This window comes from Talpa europaea (assembly GCF_964194135.1).
Source record: "Talpa europaea genome assembly, chromosome: 3".
Taxonomy (NCBI): domain Eukaryota; kingdom Metazoa; phylum Chordata; class Mammalia; order Eulipotyphla; family Talpidae; genus Talpa; species Talpa europaea.
The window spans coordinates 115,717,294-115,744,305 of NC_140069.1; the positions used below are offsets into that span (position 1 = coordinate 115,717,294).

The window sequence follows — 27,012 nt, forward strand, 5'->3', positions numbered from 1 at the left end:
TTGCAGAGCCAGCTGGGAGTGTCAGGAAAACCAGAGCTGAGTCTGCATGGAATCTTCTCAGGGACCTCAGCAGAATTTATGGGAGATGTTGGTGGCAAGGAGGCTTTCCCTGAAACTACATTATTCATTTTACTCATCCTTACCTGCCTCCCACCATGTGAACATGGAGAAGCCAGCAGATCCCTTCCTTCTTCTGTGCCATATGCGCCTCTCAGCATCCCCCGTTCCTCTTATATTTGGTGCAGTGCTCACTTCAGAGGTATGGAACTGAGCTAGCCTAAGTAAAATAGCATTTAACACATGGCTGTCCTGACGCTAGATATGGGAAAACCAGGATAAGACCCTGATCTCCTGGGCTAATAAATCCTTTTATCCAAGAAGAAAAAGGCCTAGTTGCTTGAGTTCCTCTTGGAAGTCTAAGTGGCTATAAGAACCTTAGGTTCCCTTGCTGCATCTCCCAGTTCTTTTTGCACCTTGTTCCTGTTAGCCTTAGAAATTCTTCATTATGCCGGTAAATCCAGTAGTAACTGCATTATGCTTACCATCTATGTCTGATTATCATGAGAACATTTATCATAAAATGTACTTTCAGACCAGTGGTATTATAAATTTAACTTGAATTCTATTGCCAAACTTTCAGACTTGAAAGTTTGATGTACCTGCAGTGAGACTATCTTATTACATCTTGTAAAACATTAGAATGAATACTGGTAGTTATTGTATTGGATATCACATACATTGTGTCTTCTTAGCTCCCCTTTTATACCAGTCACAGTGGTGAGAACCAATATAGCCAAGAGTAATCAGACAGTGTTGTCCCTCAAATGCTCTGTCTATTTCTTACATTTTGCCCAGAGCTCTTGGGAAAATCTGTTTACTACCTCATGTGTACCATCTGGAGGTATGATTGGAAAGGATAACCAGCAGGTAACTTATGACCAATGGGGCAAGGAGTTGAAGGAAAAATACACACCCCCTCTTGGCCCCAAATGTGGAGAATTCTGAGGCACATCCCATGCAGCTCAAGACCCAGGGTGATCTTTAATTTGAGAATGCCCTCTATATATGTTCTGGCATATTCTTCTGTGTTCTACTCTATCCACTTCCCCAAGCCAGCCAGCCCCTCCTGGCTAAAGTGGTCCTGCCCCCTGAAATAACAACTGTTCTTTGTTTGGGTTTCCCCATAAGTAGAGCCTGAGGCAAGCCTTTGAGTGCAATTAGTTTATTTGGAGGATGATCATAGGAAACACTATTAGAGGGGTGTTTAAACAGAGATCTGATTCATCAAGATTGGCTGCCAGATTGGACAGAAGTGTGAGAAAAAGAGGTGAGTCAGGATGGCTCCCTCTAAGGTATTTTTTTTGCCAGAGCAGGGGTGTGTATGTGTCTGTGTTGGCAGAATGGGAAGGAAAAAAGAGTTTGGTTTGGGGCATGTTAACTTTGAGATACCTTATCCAGTGGATGATGTGAGATAGGAATTTGGGTGTCAGTCAGAAATTCAGGTGAGGGATTTGGGCTGGAGATACCCATTTGGAAGGAAGTGCCCATGATCGAAGACTTTCAGTTTGTTTAGTTAAAATTTCAGAAGTGATATAACCAGAAAGCATTATAGAATCTATTATGTTTTATCCTTTAAGCACATATTTTGGAAATATTTATCTGTCCACAGAGGACCTTTCTCATTTTGATTTGATTATAAAATTTGATTGTAAAATGTAGTTTGCCGCAAGGTATTGTTTATTATTCTGTTGCATCAAATCAGATTTTTCCATTGCAAATGAGATAAATTGTTAGATTTCATATGAACATGACAGGGGCCCTGGTTTTTCATGCTTTATAATACAGTTTCTATTAACAGTGCTTCTCTTGTCTTCTTGTCTATGGCCATGGTAGAATCAATATTTTACTTAGAATATAGCCTTAAGCACTTCATGGAATCAAAGCTTTTATAGCTGAAAGTGGTTAAAGCAATAATCTGGTTCTGTAATTTTTTATTTTATGTTTTTAATAGCAAGGCACTGAGGTCTAGGAAAGCTTGGTGATTTACAGAAAAGTATATATTAGATTAGTAATAGAGTTTAAATTAGGGTGAATGTTTCTTTAATCTGAATCCAGAATGCCTCTTGTTGCAATGTGAAAGCACATGGTATGTATTGTCCCTCACATGTTATTGAGAAAAAATGCTGTTTGTAAATGATTAATTATTATCCTAAACATGTTAAATGTCCGAAGAAGGAAAAAATTAGTGTAGGCAGATAGTTTCTTCCTTGAAGATCCTCCCATTTTAAAGGTAAGTGAATAATTGGAATATATAAGCTTTTAGGGCAAGAGATAAAATAGTTAAATGTAAACTTATACTAAATGTATTAATTTAATTATTCAAATTTCAATATACTTGAAATACATAAGAGTAATAAGGAAAGTGACTTTTTCTCATTCTCACATTTTACAAAACATTTCTACTTTACTTTCCTTCATAAATATCTTTGACACCAATGTCTTTATTCCTAGAGCCATTTTTGAGTGATTAAGCAAATTTTTAAAGTTCAACACCTTTACTTCTGTCCTATTTATTGAAGACAGTCTTTTGAATTGGTGTGTGATCTTGTCACTGAAGGTTTTATCCTAAAACATAAGTTTCCATTGACCAAACAACATTCGATTTTCATTTGTTCTGCAAATATATATGTGTTCCCACATAACAGCTCCCTGATTGTCATGCTTTTTCAATAATCTTTTAAAGGCATGTTTATAGAAATGTCTAGTCCTTGCGACTGTGAGTTCATATCCCCAAAATTGTGATACATTCTCTGCCTTTTAAAGTAGTGCCATCAGGTTACTTTTTTAAAATTTTTATTTATTTATTTACTTTCATGTAAGAACTGTGGGGTAGGCCAGATGTAGAGGGAGTGAGAGGATTCACCAAAGACAGAGTGGGGAGCAGAGCAGGTGGATTTACTGAAATACACTGCTGAGGGGAGCAGTGAGCGAGACAGAAGAGGTTAGCTCCCTAGTGAGGGATGTAACTCAGGCCAGATAGCACTGAGACTTAACCCCTAGGTCACCAGGGAGACCCTAGGTTACTTTCTTAAATAGTGAAAACTGGCATTGATTCAATTCCAGGTTGCTATGTCATCCCCAAATTGTACATTATTATTCAACATAAAGTCACTGAGAAAGCTCTTAATACTATTAATGTCTTTCTAAGAACTCAAATATAAAGCAACTCCTCTTTTTTTGAGGTTTAATCTTGGGAAAGGGAAACCTTTGATCTAAATTTGGATTTCTGGTATAACCCCATTGTAACCCATGTCCAGGGACTTCTTCCTAGTTGCTATCTTTTATGACACTGAGGAAATAAGTGGGTTTTTATCAGTGCTGCTCCCCCACCATTCCTGAAGAAAGCCAAGCCCTGTTCTACTAATAGGCTCTGTGAACCATAATCATCACAGATATCTTTATTTTTTTCATAGACAAACAATGCTTGCCATTGTGCTGCCGTCGGAGTGACACTGAACTGAGTTGTGTTTGTCTAAATTTACAAGCCTAGAAGGCCTGGGAAGCTCTGCTAAAAAAGGCTAAGAGATCGACAGGAACTTGTTCAGGCCCCATGCATCTTGATTTCCCCACTGTGATGCTTTCTATATTTATTCTGGATTTTAAGAAATGTCACAGTAAAATTTAAAGTCACTTTCCTTGGTGGATGAGTTAATACACTGGAGAACACATTTATATTTTCAAAGTTCAGACCTCTATAGGAAGATAACATGGAGTATTCTAGTTCTCATTACTAAAAGACTCTTTTACTTTGTAGGATGGAACTGCTTAACTCTGTTGGTTGAAATCCACCCTATTAATAATGTGAAGGTTCTAAAAGCGGTGGATAGCTATATTTGGGTACAGGTAAGTGAACATGTCTTTTATCACTTACCTTATCAATAAAAATGAATGAAATCTAGAGGCAATGATATTTATAAGTACTTTCATGCACATTATTACATTTAATCCTCAGAGAAATCAAGTAGATCGGTATGACTGGAATTATCAGTGATTCCTTTACAAATATGGAAATCAAAACTCTGTCTCTATGATATCATGTTTTGTTCAATAGTAATGTAATGTTTTTAGATGATAAAATATTGAATATTAAAACACTTTAAAGATAAATTTTTAAATGGTTTGTTTAAGTTATTCTTGTGATTGTCAGATTTAGATGAAATGACTTCATCTATGAACTTGACAGTGCTATGAATTGATGCAGAAGCATTGTGTATGTGTGACAGGTGGACTAGATATAGTCAGTCATTATCACTTCAACTTATCAAATTTGCAAATTTTCCTACTTGGTAAAATTTATTTGTAACTCATAAAATCAACACTCATGACATTTTCACAGTCTGTAAATGTGCAGACCAGTGAAAAATTTGTCCCCTGATCTGCATATCCACACTGAGGTCCAACAATGTGACACTCTACCTTCTTGTTTCAGCCCTCCTACTGTAAACAAATGGTCCTGTTGAGGTCTATTTGGTGCCAGGCTTTTTGCATTTTTGGCTTTTTATTGGTGTTTTCACTGTTTAAAATATCCCCCAGCATATTGCTGAAGTGCTGTCTATTGTTCCTAAGTGCAAGAAAGCTGTGATGTGCTTTACACAGGAAATATTTGTGTTAGTTAAATAAGCTTCATTCGAACATGAGTTTATAGTGCTGTTAGCTGTGAGTTCAATGTTAATGAATCAATAGTATATGTTAAATAAATTTTTAATAGAAATATATCAAACAAAGGTGTGTGTTAATCTATTGACAAAGATATGTTTGTATTTTTTTGTATTTTCCCTAGGAACAATGGGTTCAGTATTCAGTACAGAGTGTTTGTGGTATATTTATAGAATACACTACTCACAGATAACAAGAATCTGCTGTATATGTCCATGCAGTACTGCAACGTAATTTCCCTGTGCCTAATTTCATATTTTGCTACAGGGCCAAAATATTCCTTTTGGGCTGCCTGAAGTATCTGCTTGCTCCTCCTCCTACCCCCACCCTCCAACTACTCCTTGCCTACTCCTCCTCAAGCCAATGGATCTCCCTCTTACAGTTTATATCAGGAGAAGAGGTTATCTACCCTCTGACCCAGGTGCCACTCTGTTAGCTAGTCCTTCAAGTTGTGCTTTTTCTCCACATTCTTGGCTTCACTGTTGGTTCCTGCTTGCTTCCAGATTGGACCTGGCCTGGAGCTCCTAGGCTATGTGCTCCCTCTTCCAGGAAGCCACTATGCTTACATTGTCATCAGTGCAGGGGTGATTGTGGGTCAGAGCACACTTCCCTTTTCTGGCCTGTTTTTTTGGCTTCCTTAGCATGTCCACCCAGGACCATACAGGTCATGCAAACATTATTGAAGGATTGGGGCAACTAAAGGTCATTAGAATATAGAAAGGAAAAAAGTTTTTCAGAGTATTTGATTGCATAACAATATATTTTAAGCTACTCAGTTGTGTACTTTTCAATAGTTAAAATGGTGAATTTTATGTCTTTTAAACATATTGAAATTACTTACCTCAATAAACATGATTTAAATATATTAAAAAATACGTGATACATGCCTGAGCCCAGAAGCCAAAGGAAAAATCTCCACCCAAATAAAGAAAAACCTGTACTTCTCTTGCAGACCCATTTCAGTTCTTAACTTTGCTTCCTATTCTTCACACATGTGCTTCTGGAGGGAGAAACTCCTCCAAACCTCCATCCATAACAAATTCCCACCTTCTCCTTCTTTCTTCTCTCCCTCCCTCTCCCTTTTAGAGAAATGCTGGTCGGTATCCTCTGAGTTTGGTCTTGCTCTCTCTTCCATTTCTTGCCAAAACACTGCTGGTGCTCTCCATTAGTACCTTTCCCTAAGGCTACACATATGGTCTTGATCCCCTTCACAGAGGAACTTCAGGAGCAAGCTAGTGGTTGGGGTTTGGACCCCAATTTGCTACCCTTGGAGAGTTCCCTACCATCATGACGTGCATCTTCCAGATAGTTCCAGTAGGTAATTATGTACTCCTCTATACACCTATACTGCATACCTCCCAAATATGAATATTAATTCTCACAGTTTAGCTCTCTATTTGTAAAGATAAATATTTCCCTAAATGTAATCCATAGTGATTCCTACCCAAAACGTAGAGGGGAAAAAAATCTTTGAATGCTTTTGTAGAGCTGTGTCTGAAGCCTGTATTTATTTCTGAGTTCATACCTTTCTCTAGGGCTGCCTCATAATAGAAAGAAAAACAACCCAAATGGAACTTTAAAAATCATGTTCTCACTGATTGCAAAGATCAGGCTGGCAAAGGTTTAGAAGTTTGCAATTAAATTTCCTCTGTATTCTAGTCCAGGTCACGTTCTTTTTTTTTTTTTTTTTTAGAAGTTTATTTATTTATTTTTAAATAATAAATTTTATTTTTATAGTCCCCATACAATTGCAACCCCCCCCATTCTGATTCCAATCCCTCCCCTCCCGCCCCCCACTCCCCCAAAAGTGTCTCTGTTTCATAGTTTTTTGTTGATTCTGATTTTCACTTTCCTATAGTTATTCATTTTCCTGGTCCCTTATTTAAGTTTTCTAGATTCCTGCTATGAGTGAGACCATCCGGTATTTTTCTTTTTCTTTCTGGCTTATTTCGCTGAGCATGATCCCTTCCAGTGCCATCCATGTTGCTGCAAATTGCATGTGTTTATCTTTTTTGAATGCTGAGTAATATTTCATGGTGTATATGTACCACATCTTCTTGATCCAGTCATCTGTTTTTGGGCATTTGGGTTGTTTCCAAAGCTTAGCTATTGTAAACAAGGCTGCTATAAACATAGGGGTGCAGGTGCTCTTTGGAATTAATGTTTCTGTGTCCTTTGGGTAAATACCTAGGAGTGGAATTGCTGGATCAGATGGAAGCTCTATGTTTAGTAGGTCCAGAAATCTCCACACAGCTCTCCATAGTGGTTGGACCAGTTTGCACTCCCACCAACAGTGCAGGAGAGTTCCTTTTTCTCCACACCCTCGCCAACATTTGTTGTTGCTAGTTTTTTTAATATGTGCCATTCTCACTGGTGTAAGATGGTATCTCATGGTAGTTTTGATTTGCATTTCCCTGATTCCAAGTGATGTTGAACATTTTTTCATATGCCTGTTGGCCATTTGCATTTCCTCTTCAGAGAAGTTTCTTTTTAGCTCTTCTGCCCATTTTTTGACTGGATTATTTTCTTTGTTGTTGTTGAGTCTCATCAGCTCTTTGCAGATTTTTGTGATCAGTCCTTTATCATTAGTGTTGGGTGCAAAAATGTTCTCCCAGTTGGTGGGGTTTCTCTTTGTTTTTGTTATTGTCTCTTTTGCTGTGCAGAAGCTCTTTAATTTGATGTAGTCCCAGCTGTTTATCTTTGCCTTCACTATCACTGCTTTGGGTGATGTGTCTGTAAAGATGTCTTTGATGTGCAAATCATGTAGTATTTCGCCTATATTTCCTTCTATATATTTTATGGAATCGAATAGAAAATCCAGAAATAAACCCACAGATTTATGGTCAACTAATCTTTGACAAAGGAGCAAAGACTATGCATTGGAGCAAAGAAAGTTTGTTCAATAAATGGTGCTGGGAAAACTGGGTCGCTACATGCAAAAGAATGAAGCTTGACCACTACCTCACACCATACACAAAAATCAACTCAAAATGGATTAAAGAACTAGACATAAGACCTGAAACCATAGACTATATAGAAGGAAATACGGGTCACGTTCTTAAGCCAGTGTGCGCGGTAGCATTGCTGCAGCAAGGAGGGGCTTCTGCAGACCCTGGGGTCCTTGCATCTTCTGTAGCACTATCTTCTTATTTTGAGACACTGAGCATTTGCTCTTCTGCCACCGATATAGTGTCTCTCATCTTCACTCCCCCAGACTCCAGTTCAGGGTGTCCTGTTTGATATGCACAATTTCACAAATTATGAGACAGTAAGTTCTCTATTATTTTTGTACGGAATTCGGTATGGCTTTCTATTTTATAATTTTTGAGGTTATTGCAGTGAAGTATGGTACATAGTTAATGTTTTATTTTTCAATTCTAAATGTGAAAGTTGACTGAAAGCAATTAAAAAATTGACCAATTCTTTTTCCATTTATTGTAATGAAAAGTTAGGACCGGGTAATATATTTTGTCAACATATTTTCCTGGTCTCTAGTGGGTCTGCTGACTGTGAAATAGGGACATGAAAGGTTAATTTTTATTCTTTTATTGTGCTTTAATGTTTGGAGGGAAAGAAAACCAAAATTTACTGGTTGATCTTTCAGGTTATAAAATGAAAATGTTGATTTGTAGTTACTCTTTTGATGATGAAAGAATTAGTCACTAGAGTCAAATCATGACCAGCTTTCCCTCATCATCACAGATGATGGCATCAGGCCTTATATTTCTGCTGCCTGCTTTCTTGTGTGTACTGACTGTACTGCTTTCTTGTGTGTACTTTCTTGTGTGTACATATGGGGGAGCATAGGGAAGAGGAAGTGGGGTGCATCAAGCACTTTCTTCCCAGTGGCAGTCACTCTGTGCTTTAAGGCTTGTAAATCCCCCACCACATGCTACTCCATGACTCACTGTCTGTTCTTGGAAAGTCCCTACTTTTACTGTGCTTTGCTCTTAGATGTGAGACTTTGACAGCTGTAGTGGAAAGTACATATACTTAGCTTTCAAGTTAAATACTAGGTTGCATATCAGATGTATTGATTGCTCTTTTTTTGTACATATAAAGTAGAACTTTTTGTACCAATGTTGTTTACACAATGGTCTTCTGAATCACATATTCTAAATAGGAAGCACCATCCCTAGAAATAGCTTATACTTTAGCCTTACTGTTTAAGTGAGTTGTGAAATCAATTATCATGAAATCAAATACATGAAATCAATTATCCCTTGGAAAACTGACCTCTTGCAAGTGTTCCTTTTTTTCTCTTTGCTTCCTTCTATAATGTGTGTGTTATGTGATTTGCCAAACTATTATGTGGTTCCCAGTTCTTCCTATGGTAAGTACTAGTACAGTGATCAAATACAACTTTTGAAATAATTGGGTAAGCAAGGTGTGGTTGGTTGCTTATGATTTAGATTAGTTTCCTTTTTTGCAGTTCCTCTATCCACATGTGGAAAATCATCGTCTTTCAGAGAACCACCTCTTACTGATTTCAGAAGAGAAGTGTAAGTCAAAGATTTGATTCCTATCTTTGAGTGGTATGTAGAGACTTCATGAATGACACATCTAGTATAGTGTGGGACATGACTGTATGCAAGTTATCCAGTTGCCAATTCTGAGGGCTCACTGACTTTTATCATCCACTTGAGACCTAGAACTCCTATGGAATGGCTTTTCCTTAACCTTCTGCTTGTTCCCTCAGCCTCTACTATTTCCTCATCCTAGGAGTGATGGGCTCCTGAAAATATATTTGGATTTTCAATTTTGTCACATAGTAGAATATTTGCAGTATAAGTTGTGCAGGTCATTTTCGTCTTCTTTAGTCCATCCTTTTTTATGATGGATGTCTGTCATAGTATACAACTACAAAATAACAGGTGAGGCTTAGATGGAGAGAGGGGAAGGTTTGAGAAGCTAGAATTCCTTGGCAGAATGCAAGAGCATATTCTAACCTTATCAAATTCAGTCAGAGACAGATAAGATTGGGGCATCCTTTAATGATGTTTTCAAGTGTGTGTGGGGAGACTGAACAGAGATAGGACAAAATTGTCTGATGGATCTTACCTAGTAAGCTATCTTTAATGTTATAAGATGGCACTGCTAATTTATAATTGGAAGGACAGCTCTGAGTGGTTTGTATTCACTTCCTTTATTCTTGCTCACTTATCCATCTCACTTTTTTGTAACTAGCACTGGTAGTATGTGAGTGTGGCCAAATCTGAACTGCTTACCAAGAGGTATAATCTATAAATTAATTAAAGTGTTTAGAATTATGTTAATGTGGAATTGATTCCTTAAAAATACCTCCTCCAAATATTTTGTATAATGAATTTTCTGTCTGATATTTTCATACAAAGTGGTGTTTGGTATTTGGAAATTGAAGATAAATTCTGTCAGATGGGCCCTTACTAGCCCTGTTTAAGATTGGTTATAAAGGAGAGGCACACTAAATGCTAAATGCTCCATGTATTGTTGATACTAAGAAGCAGATAAGCTGGACTTGAAATAGAATGTAAAGCGAGGGTTGAGGAAGGTGAGTTTTGTTTAAACCTTTATTGTAAGATTGTTGCCTGTGACAATATTCTTTGTCAGCCAGTTTAATCAGCATTACTTTTATAAAAAATGTTACAGAATGACAACAATACTCATTAACATTATTTTTGTTTCTTTTTCCAAAGATATTGAACAATTTCATATCCAGGTCATTCAAGAAGATGGAAACAGAGTGGTAAATATTTCAATTCCTTTATACTTTTTCCCAGAGAGATATTCTAGACATTAAAGATCAATTAATGTTATAGAAACATAACATTTTCTTTATGTAATATCTTTCAAATTATAATCTTGCTGTTGTAGTATATGAAATAATATAAAAGGTATAAAGGAGTTAATTATCTCCTTGATTTCTACCTCAGTCCTCAGTCTTACTGTCCTGCGGTAACAATAATGAGAGTTTAGTGTGAATCTTCCACACCTTCTACGCCTTTTATCCCATTCATGCAAATGAACACAAAGTTAGGTGCTCATATACAGGGATGCAGTTGTTTTTATCCAAATAGAATCATAACATACACACACATATTCATATGTATGCGCACACATATATGTTAATTTGCTGCTTTTATTTTTTTCTTTAACTCGGTAGGTTACTAAAGAGAAATTGAACGTTTCCTCTAATTTTATACATACATACATACATATCCAAATACATAATAAATGGGATCATAATATGTATGTTGGGGTTTAATATAGTTTAATTTTCTCTTGTCTTTTTGCTTGCCTTTTACTTTTCCCTTTCCTTTTCACTTCTAACTTTATTTATCCATTCATACCTTTCATCATATGGTATGGATATGGATGTGCACAATTTAACCATTCTCTATTAGAAACCATAAGGGATTTTTCAACCATTCTCCCTTAGCTAAACATTGACTTACTTGCTAGTTTTTTTATTTTGTTTGTTTGAATTACACATGTCTCAACATGTTTACATCTATAGCTTTATGTATTTGGTACATCTATTTCTTTGGACTAAATCATCAGGAATTGGATATTTGGGTTGATGAATATATCTATTCAGTGAATTTGAACAGGTTTTACCAGCTTGCTTTCCAAAAAACTTAAACAAGTGAGTCTTATAAGTAAGAACACTCTTTTCCTCTATCATGCCAGTAATAGGTGCATTTGTCTTTTTGAAGTTTCTAATTTGATTGGTGTAACTTGAGGGCATTATTATTCTTGTATTTAATTTAATATTAGTGAATTTGACTATCCCTTTGCTTATTAGCTATCTGAATTTGTTTTTCTGAAAATTGCTTAGTTATATCCTTATCTGCCTTTCTACTAGGTTGTCTTTTTCTTGACAAATTGTATGTCATATTCATATATTATTAATATTAAAATTATTTCCTTCAGTATTTAAATAGTTTGGCTCAAAATAGCTTTTCTCTGAAGATTTTAATTTTAAAGTTATGTGAACAAAATTGAAATGGAAAATGCCACTTATTAATCATGTATCTATTATTGAAAACCTTAAATAAAAAGGCCTGACTGAAAAATGAGCAGGAAGTCTGTAGCTGGAACTAGGCCGCCAGTGGCTCAGAGGATGGGAGGGCAGGGACAAGGTCAGTGGTCATGAAAGGGTCAGGCCAGAAAAGAAAGTCCAAGGCAGAATCCCAAGTGAGAATTTAGAGCAGGGAATTAAATAAACAAGTGGGAGCCAGGAACTGGGGGTGGGTATAGAGAGCGCACTGGCTGGTTAGAAGAGAGGTCAGGATCCAAGAAAGACACTACAGAGAAAAAGAGGACTCGGCCAGTGAGACAGTACAACCTCAGCATTCCCTCATCCATGTGTGCCTTTCCTGGAGATCCTTCTGCTGTCCTTCTTAAAGGCTTATTTTCTTAAGACAGAAGGAGTTGCACAAAATCTCTGTATGATAAAGGTGATATTATTGTCCCCAGTATTAGAGGGAAAACAACAGCAGTACTCAGAGAGGCTAGGTAGTCTAGAGAGGGGCAAAGCTGAGGTATAGACCTGGGTTCCCATACTCTTGTCCTATACTGTCAGCACATACTTTCATATGTGAGAGTTTCCCAATCTACTCCAACCTGACAAGCTTTAGAAAAATGGAAACAGGAGGGGCTGCCCAAGGTTTAGATAGAAAGGTACTCTTGGGTGTTTTCTCAAGCCATCACTTTGACCTAAGTATAATAGACCCAGGCAAGCAAGAAATACTTGTGGAATTTTGCCTTCCCTCCTGGGCAGTTGAGGGAAGACTCTGTACAGGAGGCACTGCCTAAATTGAAGGATGAGTAGTGAGTATTGCTGAGAGGTGGGCAGAATGATCATACTCATCTTGGAAGACGTATAGGCAAGAAGTACAACCAGTGCCACATGAGCAGTTCAGAGAAGAGCTGGAATGTTTGTCCAGAAACACCTTTTCCCCAGCCTGGGCTTTTCCTTGGCATTACAGCCTCTGTCTTTTGGTACTGAGGGTCTCTTGTTTGTAGAGACCTGAGCCAGTTATATCCAAAACAGGAAGCTCTGAATCTTCTGTTAACCTAGCTGTAAATTTGGGGTAGATGTGGTTTTGCTCTCAGCATTCCCAGCCTGTTTGTTAGGGTTACAAACTAGAATAAAATAGTTTTTGATAGAGTCTTTGGGAAGAGTAAAAATGAAATGATGCCAAGTCTTTTTTTTTGAGAAGATTTTCCATGTGCATGTGGTGGGGATGAGGGCTGCTAAAAATAAACTGAAAATATTTACTTGTATTATAAAGATAGAATATATAAAATCATAGTGAAGCCAGGGAGCTTCTCCTTTAAAATAGTTATGTCGGGCCTCCCCTGGTGGCGGAGCGGTTGAGTGCTGGGCTGCGAAGCTGCCTGCGGTCTCTGCAGTACCAGTTGTACCATCCCCAGCCGCACCACGAGGGTCCCACGTGGAGCGCAGACCTCTCCTGCCGCCCCCGCTGCTCCCCTCAGCAGTGTATTTTGGTGCATCTGCCTGTTCTGTTCCCCGCTCTGGCTCTGGTGAATTCTCTCACCCTCCAGCGCTTCTGACTGTACCCAGTGCTTGTATAAATAAATAAATAAATCTTTAAAAATAAAATAAAATAAAATAGTTATGTCTAAAATCTTTTCACTTCTTTAGGTGATTAAAAATTCTGGCCCTCTCCCAAGAGAGAGAGTAGCTGAAGATTTTATTTGGGCTCAGTGGGATATGTCAGAGCAGAGATTATACTACATTGAACTAAAGGTAAATATTAATCCACTGATTCTCCTTTTTTATGGGGAAAATGTAATTTTAACATTATAGTTACAATTTGTTGATCACTATATTTTCATTGATGGGTGCAGCCAATGAAAGTTTGTTAAAAATAATCAAAAGGCTGGGCTTCCCTGGTGGCCCAGGCGGTTGAGTGCAGTGCTATGAAGCTGTCCGCCACCTCTGAAATGCGGGTTCAATCCCCGACGGCCATGGAGCAACCCACATGGCACGGCAGACCTCTCCTGTGTCTCCCGCTGTTCCCCTCAGCAATGTATTTCGTCAGTCTGCCTGTTCTGTTCCCCACCCTGTCTCTGGTGAATCCTTTCACCCTCCCGCGCATCGGACCTGTACCCCTGGTTCTTGAATAAATAAATAAATCTTTAAAAAAATAATAAAAATAAAAAATAATAATCAAAAGGTTTTCAATACTGTTTGGTTTTTGGCTGTCTTCTTCAGTTACTCTCTCTTTAAACAAGTGTTTTTATTGTTTTATTTTGTAATTTGTTGTTTATTTCACTTTCGCTTTCAGAAATCAAGAAGTATTTTAAAATGCATCCAGTTTTACAATGATGAGAGCTTTAACTTAATGGTAAGTCCAGAGAATGATTGGGCTACAGAATATTATATAAGGTGTTGCCCTCTTTTTAAGAGAGTTGTTATAATAAACAGCATTTTAACATTCTGGATGTTGAAATGTCACTCTTATGAGTAAGTAAAATAGTTCTTGCCCTGTCAAGGCTAAAACTCTACAACTAATACACTTAATATAATCTAGGTTATTATATATTATTAACATAATATAATATAGGAGAGCACACACAGGAAACTTCTACTAATGGAATGCTTGACATTAAAAACTGTCAATGAGGATTAGTAGAAGGTAATAGGTGTGGTCTATAGTAAATAGCTTTAAGGATTATGAGTCATTTGATCCAAAAGAACTTAAGGATGGAGGATCTGAGAGTCAGATAAAAAGTCAACGAGAGGGCATAGTTCAATTAGTACAAACTCAGCATCCCTCCTGAAAAAGCTATGTGGAGTGCCAGCCTTGCAGTGAGGAGTCACAAATATTTTTATCTGTGGTAGCTAATATGTTGTTATTCTTGACTAAACTAATACTAATTTCTAATTTAGATTGGTATACCATTACAAGAATTTCATTTACTCCTCCCAGCATTTTTGGACTCACTCTCTTTCCAAAGACACACAGTCCTTCCCTTATTACCTGGTTATCTGTGTCTTGTAAAAATCTACTCCTTTGACATATTATACAGTTGACTTATTGTACAACCTGTTAATGATATTCAATTCTAGGGCAAAGTTTGCCAAGTATTAGCTATTTAAGAAATAAATATACATCAAACTTGTGATTGTCTGTTAACTCTGGAATATTCCTAATGGGCTTTTTGTGCTGTGATTTTGGGGGATAATGTCTGAAAAGAATAATAAATAATAATAATAATAAAAAATGAGCTTTAATAATAATAATAAATGAGCTTTTCATCAATGGGTAAGCAGAGTCATCTGGCTTGCTCTGTTTTTCAGAACTATCATCAGCTAATGTCACACTTTTGTTCAGTTTCTTCTGATTTTTTTTCTTTTTGGCAGTTTGAAGTACCCTTGGACATTTCATTAAGTGACTCAGGATTTCAGTAAGTTATTCATATATTGCTATTAATTTTTATGGATAATTGTGGGCAGGATGATTATACCTAACCTGTGGTGTGCAGATCGAAGGACAATTTGGTATTCTGTCTTTGTGTATGTGTGCATCTTTTATATTTCTGTTCTCTGTAGGAAATATTAACAACTTATCAAGCACAAACATGGGTTTTTACATGTAAAGTCAATGATATTGATTTTCTTAGCCATTTATTTCTGTAGGATGCCTTAATTTATTTTGATCTGTTGAAGTGCTCTTTTCCCTGTGATTAAATAAAAGGATTTGATGAGTCAGAGAGAGCTACATTTAGAACAAAACATGAGAACGCTTTTCTTTTTGCCATCAAAGAACAGATCACAGGCCAATCCACTTATTGCTCAGCTAAATGTATTGTTTTACTTTTTTTTTCTGTATTCCTTTTTGCATAAAAGTGTAGTTTTTTTTTTAATTGGCCAAAATAAGTCACAAGGTCAAATCAGCATTCAAGGGATGGGAGAACTAACTCAGTCTTTTGATGAAGAAGCAGAGTTACAATACAAATGGTATGGGTACAACATCACCCAAAGCAGTGATAGTGAAGGCAAAGATAAACAGCTGGGACTATATCAAATTAAAGAGCTTCTGCACAGCAAAAGAGACAATAACAAAAACAAAGAGAAACCCCACCAACTGGGAGAACATTTTTGCACCCAACACTAATGATAAAGGACTGATCACAAAAATCTGCAAAGAGCTGATGAGTCTCAACAACAACAAAGAAAATAATCCAGTCAAAAAATGGGCAGAAGAGCTTAAAAGAAACTTCTCTGAAGAGGAAATGCAAATGGCCAACAGGCATATGAAAAAATGTTCAACATCACTTGTCATCAGGGAAATGCAAATCAAAACTACCATGAGATACCATCTCACACCAGTGAGAATGGCACATATTAAAAAAACTAGCAACAACAAATGTTGGCGAGGGTGTGGAGAAAAAGGAACTCTTCTGCACTGTTGGTGGGAGTGCAAACTGGTCCAACCACTGTGGAAAGCTGTGTGGAGATTTCTGGACCTACTAAACATAGAGCTTCCATATGACCCAGCAATTCCACTCCTAGGTATTTACCCAAAGGACACAGAAACATCAATTCCAAAGAACACCTGCACCCCTATGTTTATAGCAGCACTGTTTACAATAGCTAAGCTTTGGAAACAACCCAAATGCCCAAAAATAGATGACTGGATCAAGAAGATGTGGTACATATATACCATGGAATATTACTCAGCATTCAAAAAAGATAAACACATGCAATTTGCTGCAACATGGATTGCGCTGGAAGGGATCATGCTCAGCGAAATAAGCCAAAAAGAAAAAGAAAAATACCGGATGGTCTCACTCATAGCAGGAATCTAGAAAACTTAAATAAGGGACCAGGAAAATGAATAACTATAAGAAAGTGAAAATCAAAATCAACAAAAAACTATGAACCAGAGACACTTTTAGGGGGGCGGGGGCGGGAGGGGAGGGATTGGGGTCAGAATGGGGGGCTGCAATTGTATGGGGAATATAACAATAAAATTTATAAAAAAAAAAAAAATAAAAAAAAAAAAAAAAAAAAAACAAATGGTATGGGTACAGCTAGGAGTGAAATTGTAAGGCTACATTTTTTTCCCCCAGACTACTTCATAATGTAATAAAAACTTGACTTATGAAAAAAATAGACAGACCATCAGTGCACAGCAGAAATGAAAGAATTAGAATAGCATTAGAATAATGATAATCCTAAGTGGTTATCTGTTTCACTAGCTTTATTTCATCTATATAAACTTCCACTTGTGCTTATTTTGAAACTAGCAAATGAGTTACTCAAAGTCAGTAAAATTATAAAAATGTAAGTTGAAAGTATTATTTTTTTCCTTTGTTACTAGGACCATGCTATTTATGTGCCACATACTTTTTTTAATTAACAAAAAACATTAAAAGGCAAACTGTGTTATCTACTTAAATCTCTCAGGTCATGACTCTATTTCTGTGGGTTTAGTAAAGTGGCTACTCACATCCTTTATGAGGGAAATTAACGCATTCATAATGTCTTATCCTTTGTGTTCTTAGACTTGTCAACTTTGGATGTAATGATCTTCAAGACCAAGACAGATTATCCAAGCACTTGACCCTGTGCGTTTTTACCAACCATACAGGTAGAACCAGGGTTGTGTTTATCAATGTATTCAGCTATATGTGAGTTCTGCATACAATTTAGTTGTTGACTTGGATGGAGCTAGAAGGAATTATGCTCAGTGCAATAAGTCAGAAGGAAAAAGGAAAATATGAGATGGTTTCACTTATAGGAGGAATATAGGGGAACCAAATAAGATATCAGGGGAAAAAAGTAATAACAATGCAAAACACAACAAAACAAAACCAGACAATTATAAACCAGAGACATTCTGCAGGGGAGGAGGGGGGAGAGGAATCAAAGGGAGGGAGGGAGGACTGTGGTGGCGGTGCATGGGTGCACTGGTGAAGGAAATTCTATGGGGACTACACCTGGGGTGGGGATAGGATAAAGCAAACATTATTTGAAAATGAACAATGGTGTAAAAATATATATAAAAAATAAATGAAGAATAATAACGAACAAACTAAAAAAAAATTTGTTGTTGGTTTGCCATATGGATCCTGAAAATAAAATATAATAAAAGCATATTCTTCAAAAGTTGTGGACTTCTAGTGAGTCCTGGACCTGGGACGCGACGGTGAGGGAAATCAGACATGGGGGACTGTCATGTCCAGCATGCAGTAAATCTTTATTGTCTTAGTGCTCATTATATATTATTTTAACTGCAGCAGGTGTAACATCAAAGCATACCATATAATGATAACACATAGGAATGATTAGTCTACTTTCTTAATATTATCTATTTACTTCAGACAGTAGGGTATCAGGTGGTTAGTTCTCATGCACATAATCTTATCGCCCCCTAGTTAGAGCCTGGGAAGTCCACTCATTATTTTTGTTACTCTCAGACTGTGGAGATGTAGAGGCCTGACTCTACGCAGGTCACTTTCTGGGCACTCAACACCAGGTCCTGTCACTCAGGTTTTTCTCAGAGACGCATGTGTTTTCACATGCCTTAGGGACTCAGGTCAAGGCCCTTCTGCTCACTGCATGGGGTCTCTCCCAACAATAAGTGATTATGTGAATTTTCATATACCAAATTATCTTCTGCATTGTAATTGTTTTTTTGTGGAAGTATTTAACTATTTCCTCTGTCCTTTACATTTCCTATAAATTGGAAGTCAGACCAAAAGACATTGTTGGATACAGGTTAAACATTTTTTGTAAGAATACTTCATCAGTGATATTGTGAACTTCATTTACACCTTGTTAGGGAGCATGTCATGTCAAGATGTCCTACTAATTGTGAGGCAAAGATTGATAACTTGGTTAGTTGGTAACCCTATCTATCTCTCTTGTAAAAGTATGTTAAAACCTTTGCATTAGTAATCTGTGAGGTGAAACTTTGGCACCTTAGGACTATCCTAATCCTCTATAACTTTGCACCTGGTGGTTTTGGAATCCACTGAAGCTCCCTCACTGAAGTATATTAAAAAGGTAATGACATGATTAGATATTTGTTTTTTAAAGGCACTGTGAAGAAGTGATTGGATTAGAAAAGGCAAGAGAAAAAGTGGGGAAATGAGCAGTTAGGATGAGGTTGTAATTGTACATTTGAGATGAGCTACTTGCACAGGGATTGGCAACAGAGGGGAAAGAAATAGACAGATTTGATGTACATTTTGGAGATGGAACTGAGAAGATTTACTGAAAGTAAGATTGAGAGGAACCATTTTCAAGTTCCTGGCATAAGCAAATGGGTGGACAGTGATACCATTTATTGAAGTAGAATGGTTTGGGTAGAACTTAGAGAGGTAGGTTGTGAGAGTTTTGGACATGTTAACCAAGAGCTCTGGCATTGAGAAGAGCGGGCAGGACTAGAGTAGGATAAATATGGAAGTTGTCAGTCTGTAGCTTTCTTTTGAAGCCACAGGAGGCTGTAGGGTCAGAAAACACATTTCGTCATGAGATCTATAAACATTAACATATAAAAATTAGATGGAACATCTAGAGCAAAGGGGGAAAGTATGTCTGGAGAGAGAGGAGGAAAATCAAAACAAGTGTGGCATTACAGCAGCCAAAGCAAAGGGAGTTTCACTAAGGAGATCTGTTAGTAGGTAGTAAGAGGTGACGCTAACAGCTAACTGTTAGTAGGTAGTGAGAGGTGAAGTCTATTGATCTAGCAATTTGGAGGTTATTCTGAATAGTTTGTGTTGGGTAATTGAAGTGAAATCTTCATGATGTTGGGTTATGTGCCTGGTGGAAGTTGAAAAATTGCAGCAGTACATGTAGACACAAGAGAGGGAGTAGCTGGAATAGAAAGTGGGATTTAGGGAGTTTTGTTTTTTATGATGTTGGAGACTCTAACATGTTGGCATGCTTACAGGATATCTAATGGAAAGAGAAAAGATGGCAATGCACAGCAGAGAGTGAATTGGCTTAGAAGGTAGAATGGAATGGGATCCAGGGTTATCTGGATGTTGTAAACCAGTGTTATGTCAAAAAAAAATTTTAAATACAGGTCATGTGGAGCGAGCTGGCCGGTTCTTCCTTAGTAGTTCACTTTAAATCTATTAGATATAAATCATCATTTTAGGCTTTAATTGGATGACTCTTTTATTCCTTTTCATTTTATTCCCATAGAAATTGCTCATGAACAGTAGCAGTAATAAATAGGCTCTTTATGACATATCTTATTTAATAAAATGTTAGCTTTAGCTGGCATGAGATGTAAAAGAGTCTGCTTTTTTCTTTATCAGCAATATCTGGGAAAGTGGAAAATAAGCCTTCCTCTTCACAGTCATCTTTGAAATAGAAAAAAAATAGCTTGTTTCAAATGGAGATGCTTCCAGATTTAAGATAAAACAGAGAAGCAACCTATAGGTTTCTGACTTATGAGTTGTCAGTTCATGTATTTCCCAAATGACTTTTCAAAAATAGATTTTAAAAAATTATGTTTTGGGGAGTAAGATTAGTTGACATCACTGTATTTTTTTTTTATAAATTTTATTGTTATATTCCCCATACAATTGCAGCCCCCCCATTCTGACCCCAATCCCTCCCCTCCCGCCCCCGCCCCCCTAAAAGTGTCTCTGGTTCATAGTTTTTTGTTGATTTTGATTTTCACTTTCTTATAGTTATTCATTTTCCTGGTCCCTTATTTAAGTTTTCTAGATTCCTGCTATGAGTGAGACCATCTGGTATTTTTCTTTTTCTTTTTGGCTTATTTCGCTGAGCATGATCCCTTCCAGCGCCATCCATGTTGCTGCAAATTGCATGTGTTTATCTTTTTTGAATGCTGAGTAATATTCCATGGTATATATGTACCACATCTTCTTGATCCAGTCATCTATTTTTGGGCATTTGGGTTGTTTCCAAAGCTTAGCTATTGTAAACAGTGCTGCTATAAACATAGGGGTGCAGGTGTTCTTTGGAATTGATGACATCACTGTATTTTTTTAAGGGTTATTGATGCAAACCTCTACAAATGTATGTTTTCATGCCCAGCACCCAGGATCAATAATCCCCTACCATGCTCCATAAGACCCCCCTCGCTCCCCTACTCCCACATTTTCACCACTACTTCTGATTGCCTCCATTTTATAGTCAGATATCAAGAGTTTGATATTGCTTTGGTTTTGTCTAACCCTTTGTTTTCTGTATATTCCATATATTGGTGAAACCATCCAGTATTTGTCTTTGTCCTTCTAACTTATCTCGCTTCGCATTATCCTTTCCAGTTCCATCCATGTTGTTCCAAATGAAAAGAATTTACCTTTTTATAGCTGAGTAGTATTACCCTTGTAGACTTGATTATCATTTTAACAACTTTGTTAATTTGAAAGAAAAAATATGATTCTGTGTTTTAATTTTTCTTTATTACTAAAGAGGCTGAAGCTTTAACTATGTCTGCTTAGAATTTCTTTCTCTTTGTGATCATAATACTTAAAAGCTTAGGATAAACCAGCAGTTTCTGCTGGTAGTAGTTTACTTTATGAAAGTAGTCGAAGTGGTACATAGGGCTTTTATAACTCTTTTAATTATTATTTTTATACCTTAGTATAGTGTTTTATTCTTAAAGGGTCTGCTGTAATTTTAAAGAAAAGTTATCGTTGTGTTCTCAGTAACCATAACAGTAATTTTACATTTAACAGAAATGTTAACTATTTTTTTTATCTTATATTCTTTGTTGTTTTGTTTAGGATATTGCAATAAATGTTCTTCTAACAATATATTGCAGTTTTAAATGTCATCTGAAATATTCACAAATGATAAATACTGGAAACATCTCTAGAGTTCAATGACTTTATGTCTAGGAGTTTGCCTCTGTTCACTTTCCTAACCTTCAGTGGCCTACCACAAAGCCTTGCTTGTAGTGTGGAATTGAAAGTTCTTAGAAACTTGTTAATAGACTGCTTCTACAATTTGGAAATAGTTTATGAGGTAAGGTGAATCAGACATCTAAAAGAATAGAAGTGAGATGAAATGACTTAGAAAACTTTTTTCTACTATTTTAAGCTCTACTAAATACCTTCTTTCTTCTAGGAAGTTTATGTGTATGTTATAGCCCGAAGCTTGACTCTTGGGAACAAATCACATATTCAGTGTTTTACTTTCATAAAGGTACTTTTCATTTATTCTTAATTTTTTTAGCTTTTGTATAATCACTTTTTCCAACAAGTAGCAAATTAGATAGATTTTGAAGTCTTACTACCTCCAATAAATTTTATCAGTACATTCTATACTTGTATTCCTATATAGTACATTTCCTAGAGAAATTTGCTAATGATAAATATCAAGTTAGCCAATTATTTTATATGCTATATATTTATAAGGCCTATAGAGCAACCTAATGGAAATATTTGCCCAAACTGTGTTTGATTGCTTTTTAAGAAACATTTATTTCATGTTACACATCTGTGGTCTAAGAAATTGATATCGCAACATTCAACCTGCAGAGTAAGAAGTGCCCAACCTTTTCCAGTTCTATAGTCAGTGTGTCCTTTAATCATTTTAGTCTAAATGATGCTGAGGCATATTTGTTCTGCCTCTCTTATTCCTTAAAGCTATTATTTATGCAGTACACATTAAGTGGAAGTTAACATTTTTAAAAAAAAGATTTTATTTATTTATGCATACAAAAACTGGGGTATATGCCAGAGGTGCAGGGGGTGAGAGGATTCACCAGATAGAGTGGGGAGCAAAACAGGCAGATTGAGTGAAATACACTACTGAGGGGAGCAGCGGGTGAGACAGGAGAGGTCTGCTATGCCATATTTGGGTTAACTCCCTGGCTATAGATCAAACTCATAGCCATAGCTTGATAGAGTGGAGACTGTAACCCCTGTGCCACCAGGGAGACACAGAAGTTAACATTTTTTAAAGATGGGATTGTTTTCCATATTTAAAGCTTTATGCTAGTCCACTTCAGAGTTTATTATTCTGAAGGAGTGCTACTATTAATGTAGAAGATAGAGATCAAAGTAGAAAAGTTTAATAACTTAACTAATAATGAAGAAACTAAAAGTACCTTCAGATCTACATGTAAGTACATGCTTTATTTAATAGCAGTAAATTCAGTATTTTGTAGATGTTTTTACATATTTTTCTAGTGAGTAATTATTAAAACCAATAAATGAAATTTTCTGATTAGGAGTGTAGCCCAATACACTGCATTTAGTAGATAGTCTAATGTCCTTTTTTTTTTTAACATTAATGTTTACTGCATGATTATGTATATTGGGGTGTTTATAAATGTAAATATATTTTTTATAATAAATTTTATTTTTATATTCCCCATACAATTGCAACCCCCCATTCTGACCCCAATCCCTTCCCTCCCGCCCCCCACCCCCCAAAAAGTGTCTCTGGTTCATAGTTTTTTGTTGATTTTGATTTTCACTTTCTTATAGTTATTCATTTTCCTGGTCCCTTATTTAAGTTTTCTAGATTCCTGCTATGAGTGAGACCATCCGGTATTTTTCTTTTTCTTTTTGGCTTATTTCACTGAGCATGATCCCTTCCAGTGCCATCCATGTTGCAGCAAATTGCATGTGTTTATCTTTTTTGAATGCTGAGTAATATTCCATGGTATATATGTACCACATCTTCTTGATCCAGTCATCTATTTTTGGGCATTTGGGCTGTTTCCAAAGCTTAGCTATTGTAAACAGTGCTGCTATAAACATAGGGGTGCAGGTGCTCTTTGGAATTGATGTTTCTGTGTCCTTTGGGTAAATACCTAGGAGTGGAATTGCTGGATCAGATGGAAGCTCTATGTTTAGTAGGTCCAGAAATCTCCACACAGCTCTCCATAGTGGTTGGACCAGTTTGCACTCCCACCAACAGTGCAGAAGAGTTCCTTTTTCTCCACACCCTCGCCAACATTTGTTGTTGCTAGTTTTTTTAATATGTGCCATTCTCACTGGTGTAAGATGGTATCTCATGGTAGTTTTGATTTGCATTTCCCTGATTCCAAGTGATGTTGAACATTTTTTCATATGCCTGTTGGCCATTTGCATTTCTTCTTCAGAGAAGTTTCTTTTTAGCTCTTCTGCCTATTTTTTGACTGGATTATTTTCTTTGTTGTTGTTGAGTCTCATCAGCTCTTTGCAGATTTTTGTGATCAGTCCTTTATCATTAGTGTTGTGTGCAAAAATGTTCTCCCAGTTGGTGGGGTTTCTCTTTGTTTTTGTTATTGTCTCTTTTGCTGTGCAGAAGCTCTTTAATTTGATGTAGTCCCAGCTGTTTATCTTTGCCTTCACTATCACTGCTTTGGGTGATGTGTCTGTAAAGATGTCTTTGATGTGCAAATCACGTAGTGTTTCGCCTATATTTCCTTCTATATATTTTATGGTTTCAGGTCTTATGTCTAGTTCTTTAATCCATTTTGAGTTGATTTTTGTGTATGGTGTGAGGTAGTGGTCAAGCTTCATTCTTTTGCATGTAGCGACCCAGTTTTCCCAGCACCAGTTATTGAACAAACTTTCTTTGCTCCAATGCATAGTCTTTGCTCCTTTGTCAAAGATTAGTTGACCATAAATCTGTGGGTTTATTTCTGGATTTTCTATTCGATTCCATTGGTCTGTATGTCTGTTCTTGTTCCAATACCATGCAGTTTTGATGATGATGGCTTTGTAGTATAGTTTGAAGTCTGGGAGTGTGATGCCTCCATTCCCTTCTTTCTTTTTCAGGAGACTAGCTCTTTATTTCTTAACCTCCTCTCTCTGTGTTCATGTTCCCTCTGTACAGGGCACAGCAAGACCTTCACTGCTGCTCTGGGAAGTGTTGACTCACAGGCGACAAAGGGCATTATTTTTCTCAATCTTGGTGAGTAAGGTAGGACATCTCTCTTCTCTGACCTTTCCGTCTATTACGTGGCATGCCTCATCCTTCTCGATCTCATTTTCTCTCTGTGCGCCCCTTTTTCTCATGGCTCTTTGGAACTCAAATTGTAATCACATTCACTGACCTCTTTGAAGCCCAATGGGAAGGTTTTATTTGGAAACAACCTCCTCATCCCAACCCCTCAGGCTCTTTTGGGGGACACGCCTCCTTTTTTAGAGAATCTATGGTGTGATCTTTCTTACAGTTTTAGTAGCAATCCGAAAAGGCCATCTGTTAGTGTAAAAATAATGACAGCGAATGAGGTATTCCCTAAAAGCCTGTAAGAAATAATATACAGCATTTTGTCCCTTGATTCTAAAAGCTTCCAAATCCCATATGTAATTTATAGATCAGATTGTGTGAGTTTTTCATTGAGTAAGTGTGGTAAAGGATACTTAACTATTAGGGTGAGCATATTAAGGGAGTCTGTAAGGAAGAAAGTAAAGAAGGGACTTATTGTATCTCTCTACTAATAGCTATTTTTCCACACCCTTTGGCATGTGGGGGCATAAACAAGTTAGCACAAGACTGAAAAACAGAACTGTTGTTTGCCTGCACACTGAACATGGTACAATATTTTAAAAAGAAAATCTACTGTCATGAAAAAGGTTTAGGAAGGTGTGATGTGAGGAAACTGAGTGAAATGAAAACCCAAATGATAAGAAAATTTATAAAAAATTTTATTTTGAATGACATTATTGATCAGGTGAGATATGCTAACTATAGCAAATTTTAACTTGGGCTCTGAACTTATGGGAAACTGCCTTGGAGAGGCCTGATTCTACTGTTTCCTATAGTAAAAGATAAATATAAGGTTTCTTGGGTCTGGGACTTGATTCTTATCAGCAGCCTACTATCAGCATCCTATCTCAACAGTGATGTGGGAAACTTTCCACTAAAAAAAAGTTGTTCTTTGTGAGGTCAAATCCATCCTTTTTTTAAACCCTTGGGAATGACTCTTGAAAAGGGCAAGCATAGTTTTATCTATGATCTTCAGAGTGTGGAGAAAGAAGTACTAGTGCTTTGTAAAAATAGGCTCCCATTCATAAGTCATCTTTCCTTCATAAACACAACTTATGTTAAATACACCAAATTGTACTCAAGGTTTAAACTATTTTAGAGTTAATTTTTATAACTTTTTTTTTGAGTGATGTAATTTTTTGCTGTTGTTTGTGTGCAGTTTCCCTGAAATGTCACCCTATTAAAACAGGCTTATATTAATTGAAATATTAAAGGGTGGCTTTTTTCTTAAAGTTTTTCATGAAACCCAAACACCTTTATGTAAGGAAGATATGTTTATAAATAAAAGCTACCATTTAAAAAATGGATATTCTGTGTTACTTATTATTTTGATCTTTATAATTCTGCTTGGTGACATTATCTCTATTTTACAGATAATCAAACTGAGGCTCAGAAAGGTTGAAATGTGTGCCAAGCTTCCTTTAAGTGTTTCTTATCAGGGTCTCTTATGTTAATTTCCTATTGCTGCTTTAACAAATCACAACTTCACAACAACACAAACATTCTCTTACATTTCAGGAGGCCAGAAGTCTGAAATGAGTCTTGAGGGGCTAAAATGCAACATGTGGGTAGGACTCGTTCCTTCTGGGGATTCCAAGGAAGAATTCATTCTTTGCCTCCTCCAGCACCTAGAGCCCAGCATTACTTGGCTTGTAGCCATACCACTCTAATTTCTTTTGTTCTTATATGGTCTTCTCTTTTGTTGTTAGCTTTCCTTCTTACAAAGACATTTATGATTACACTGGGTCCTCTTGGATAAATCCAGGATACTTTCCCATTTCAAGATCCTTAATACATCATGGAGGTCTCTTTTGTCAGTTAAGGTGGCATATTCACAGGATTAGAACATGAACATTTTTGGGAACCATCATTCAGTCCAACACAGGTAGTGCTGACATTTTTGGTGAGGTGATAATCTGTGTGTGTCCATCACATAAAAGGATTAGACATCTCAGGAGTCCACTTACCAGAGGGTAATAGGAATCTACCCACCACACCAATGCTGGTGATGCAGAAAACCCTTGTTTATCTTCAAATGTTCCCTCTCCACAGGATAGTACCACCCTAATTAGCTGGCTAAGTGGTAGGACTAGGAGTTTGCCTACATTATTTTCTATCCCAGTGTTTTCCATTGAGTTCAACTATTTTGTTATTCATGTTTTTTTTTATTTAATTGTGGTTATACTATTATTGCAAGCTCTTGTAATAAGCACTTTAACATCACTTAAGCCATGGTGTTTGAAAGGACACTTTCAAGTCAACTGATTAGAATTTTATATCCGTTTTCCTTTCTCCAGAACACCTATGTAAATGATTAGCATTATTTCTTTGCTTCTTAGGAAAAGCAGAGTCTCACTGAC

At 36.8% G+C, this 27,012-nt stretch overlaps 1 protein-coding gene across 5 annotated transcripts in view; it reads left to right on the forward strand.

The window, feature by feature from the left end:
- The window catches only part of GSAP (gamma-secretase activating protein), a gene marked incomplete at both ends in the record, with an annotated part of 74,669 nt that overhangs the window by 15,026 nt on the left and 32,631 nt on the right, over positions 1–27,012 (forward strand). For all 5 annotated transcript variants that reach the window (XM_084229441.1, XM_084229443.1, XM_084229444.1 and 2 more), the window contains 9 exons: positions 3,815–3,903; positions 9,149–9,218; positions 10,392–10,441; positions 13,367–13,471; positions 14,013–14,072; positions 15,092–15,135; positions 17,239–17,324; positions 21,791–21,868; positions 24,497–24,574. In XM_084229441.1, coding sequence (XP_084085567.1) covers positions 3,815–3,903; positions 9,149–9,218; positions 10,392–10,441; positions 13,367–13,471; positions 14,013–14,072; positions 15,092–15,135; positions 17,239–17,324; positions 21,791–21,868; positions 24,497–24,574 — 660 coding nt within the window. The remainder of the gene's footprint in view (positions 1–3,814; positions 3,904–9,148; positions 9,219–10,391; positions 10,442–13,366; positions 13,472–14,012; positions 14,073–15,091; positions 15,136–17,238; positions 17,325–21,790; positions 21,869–24,496; positions 24,575–27,012) is intronic.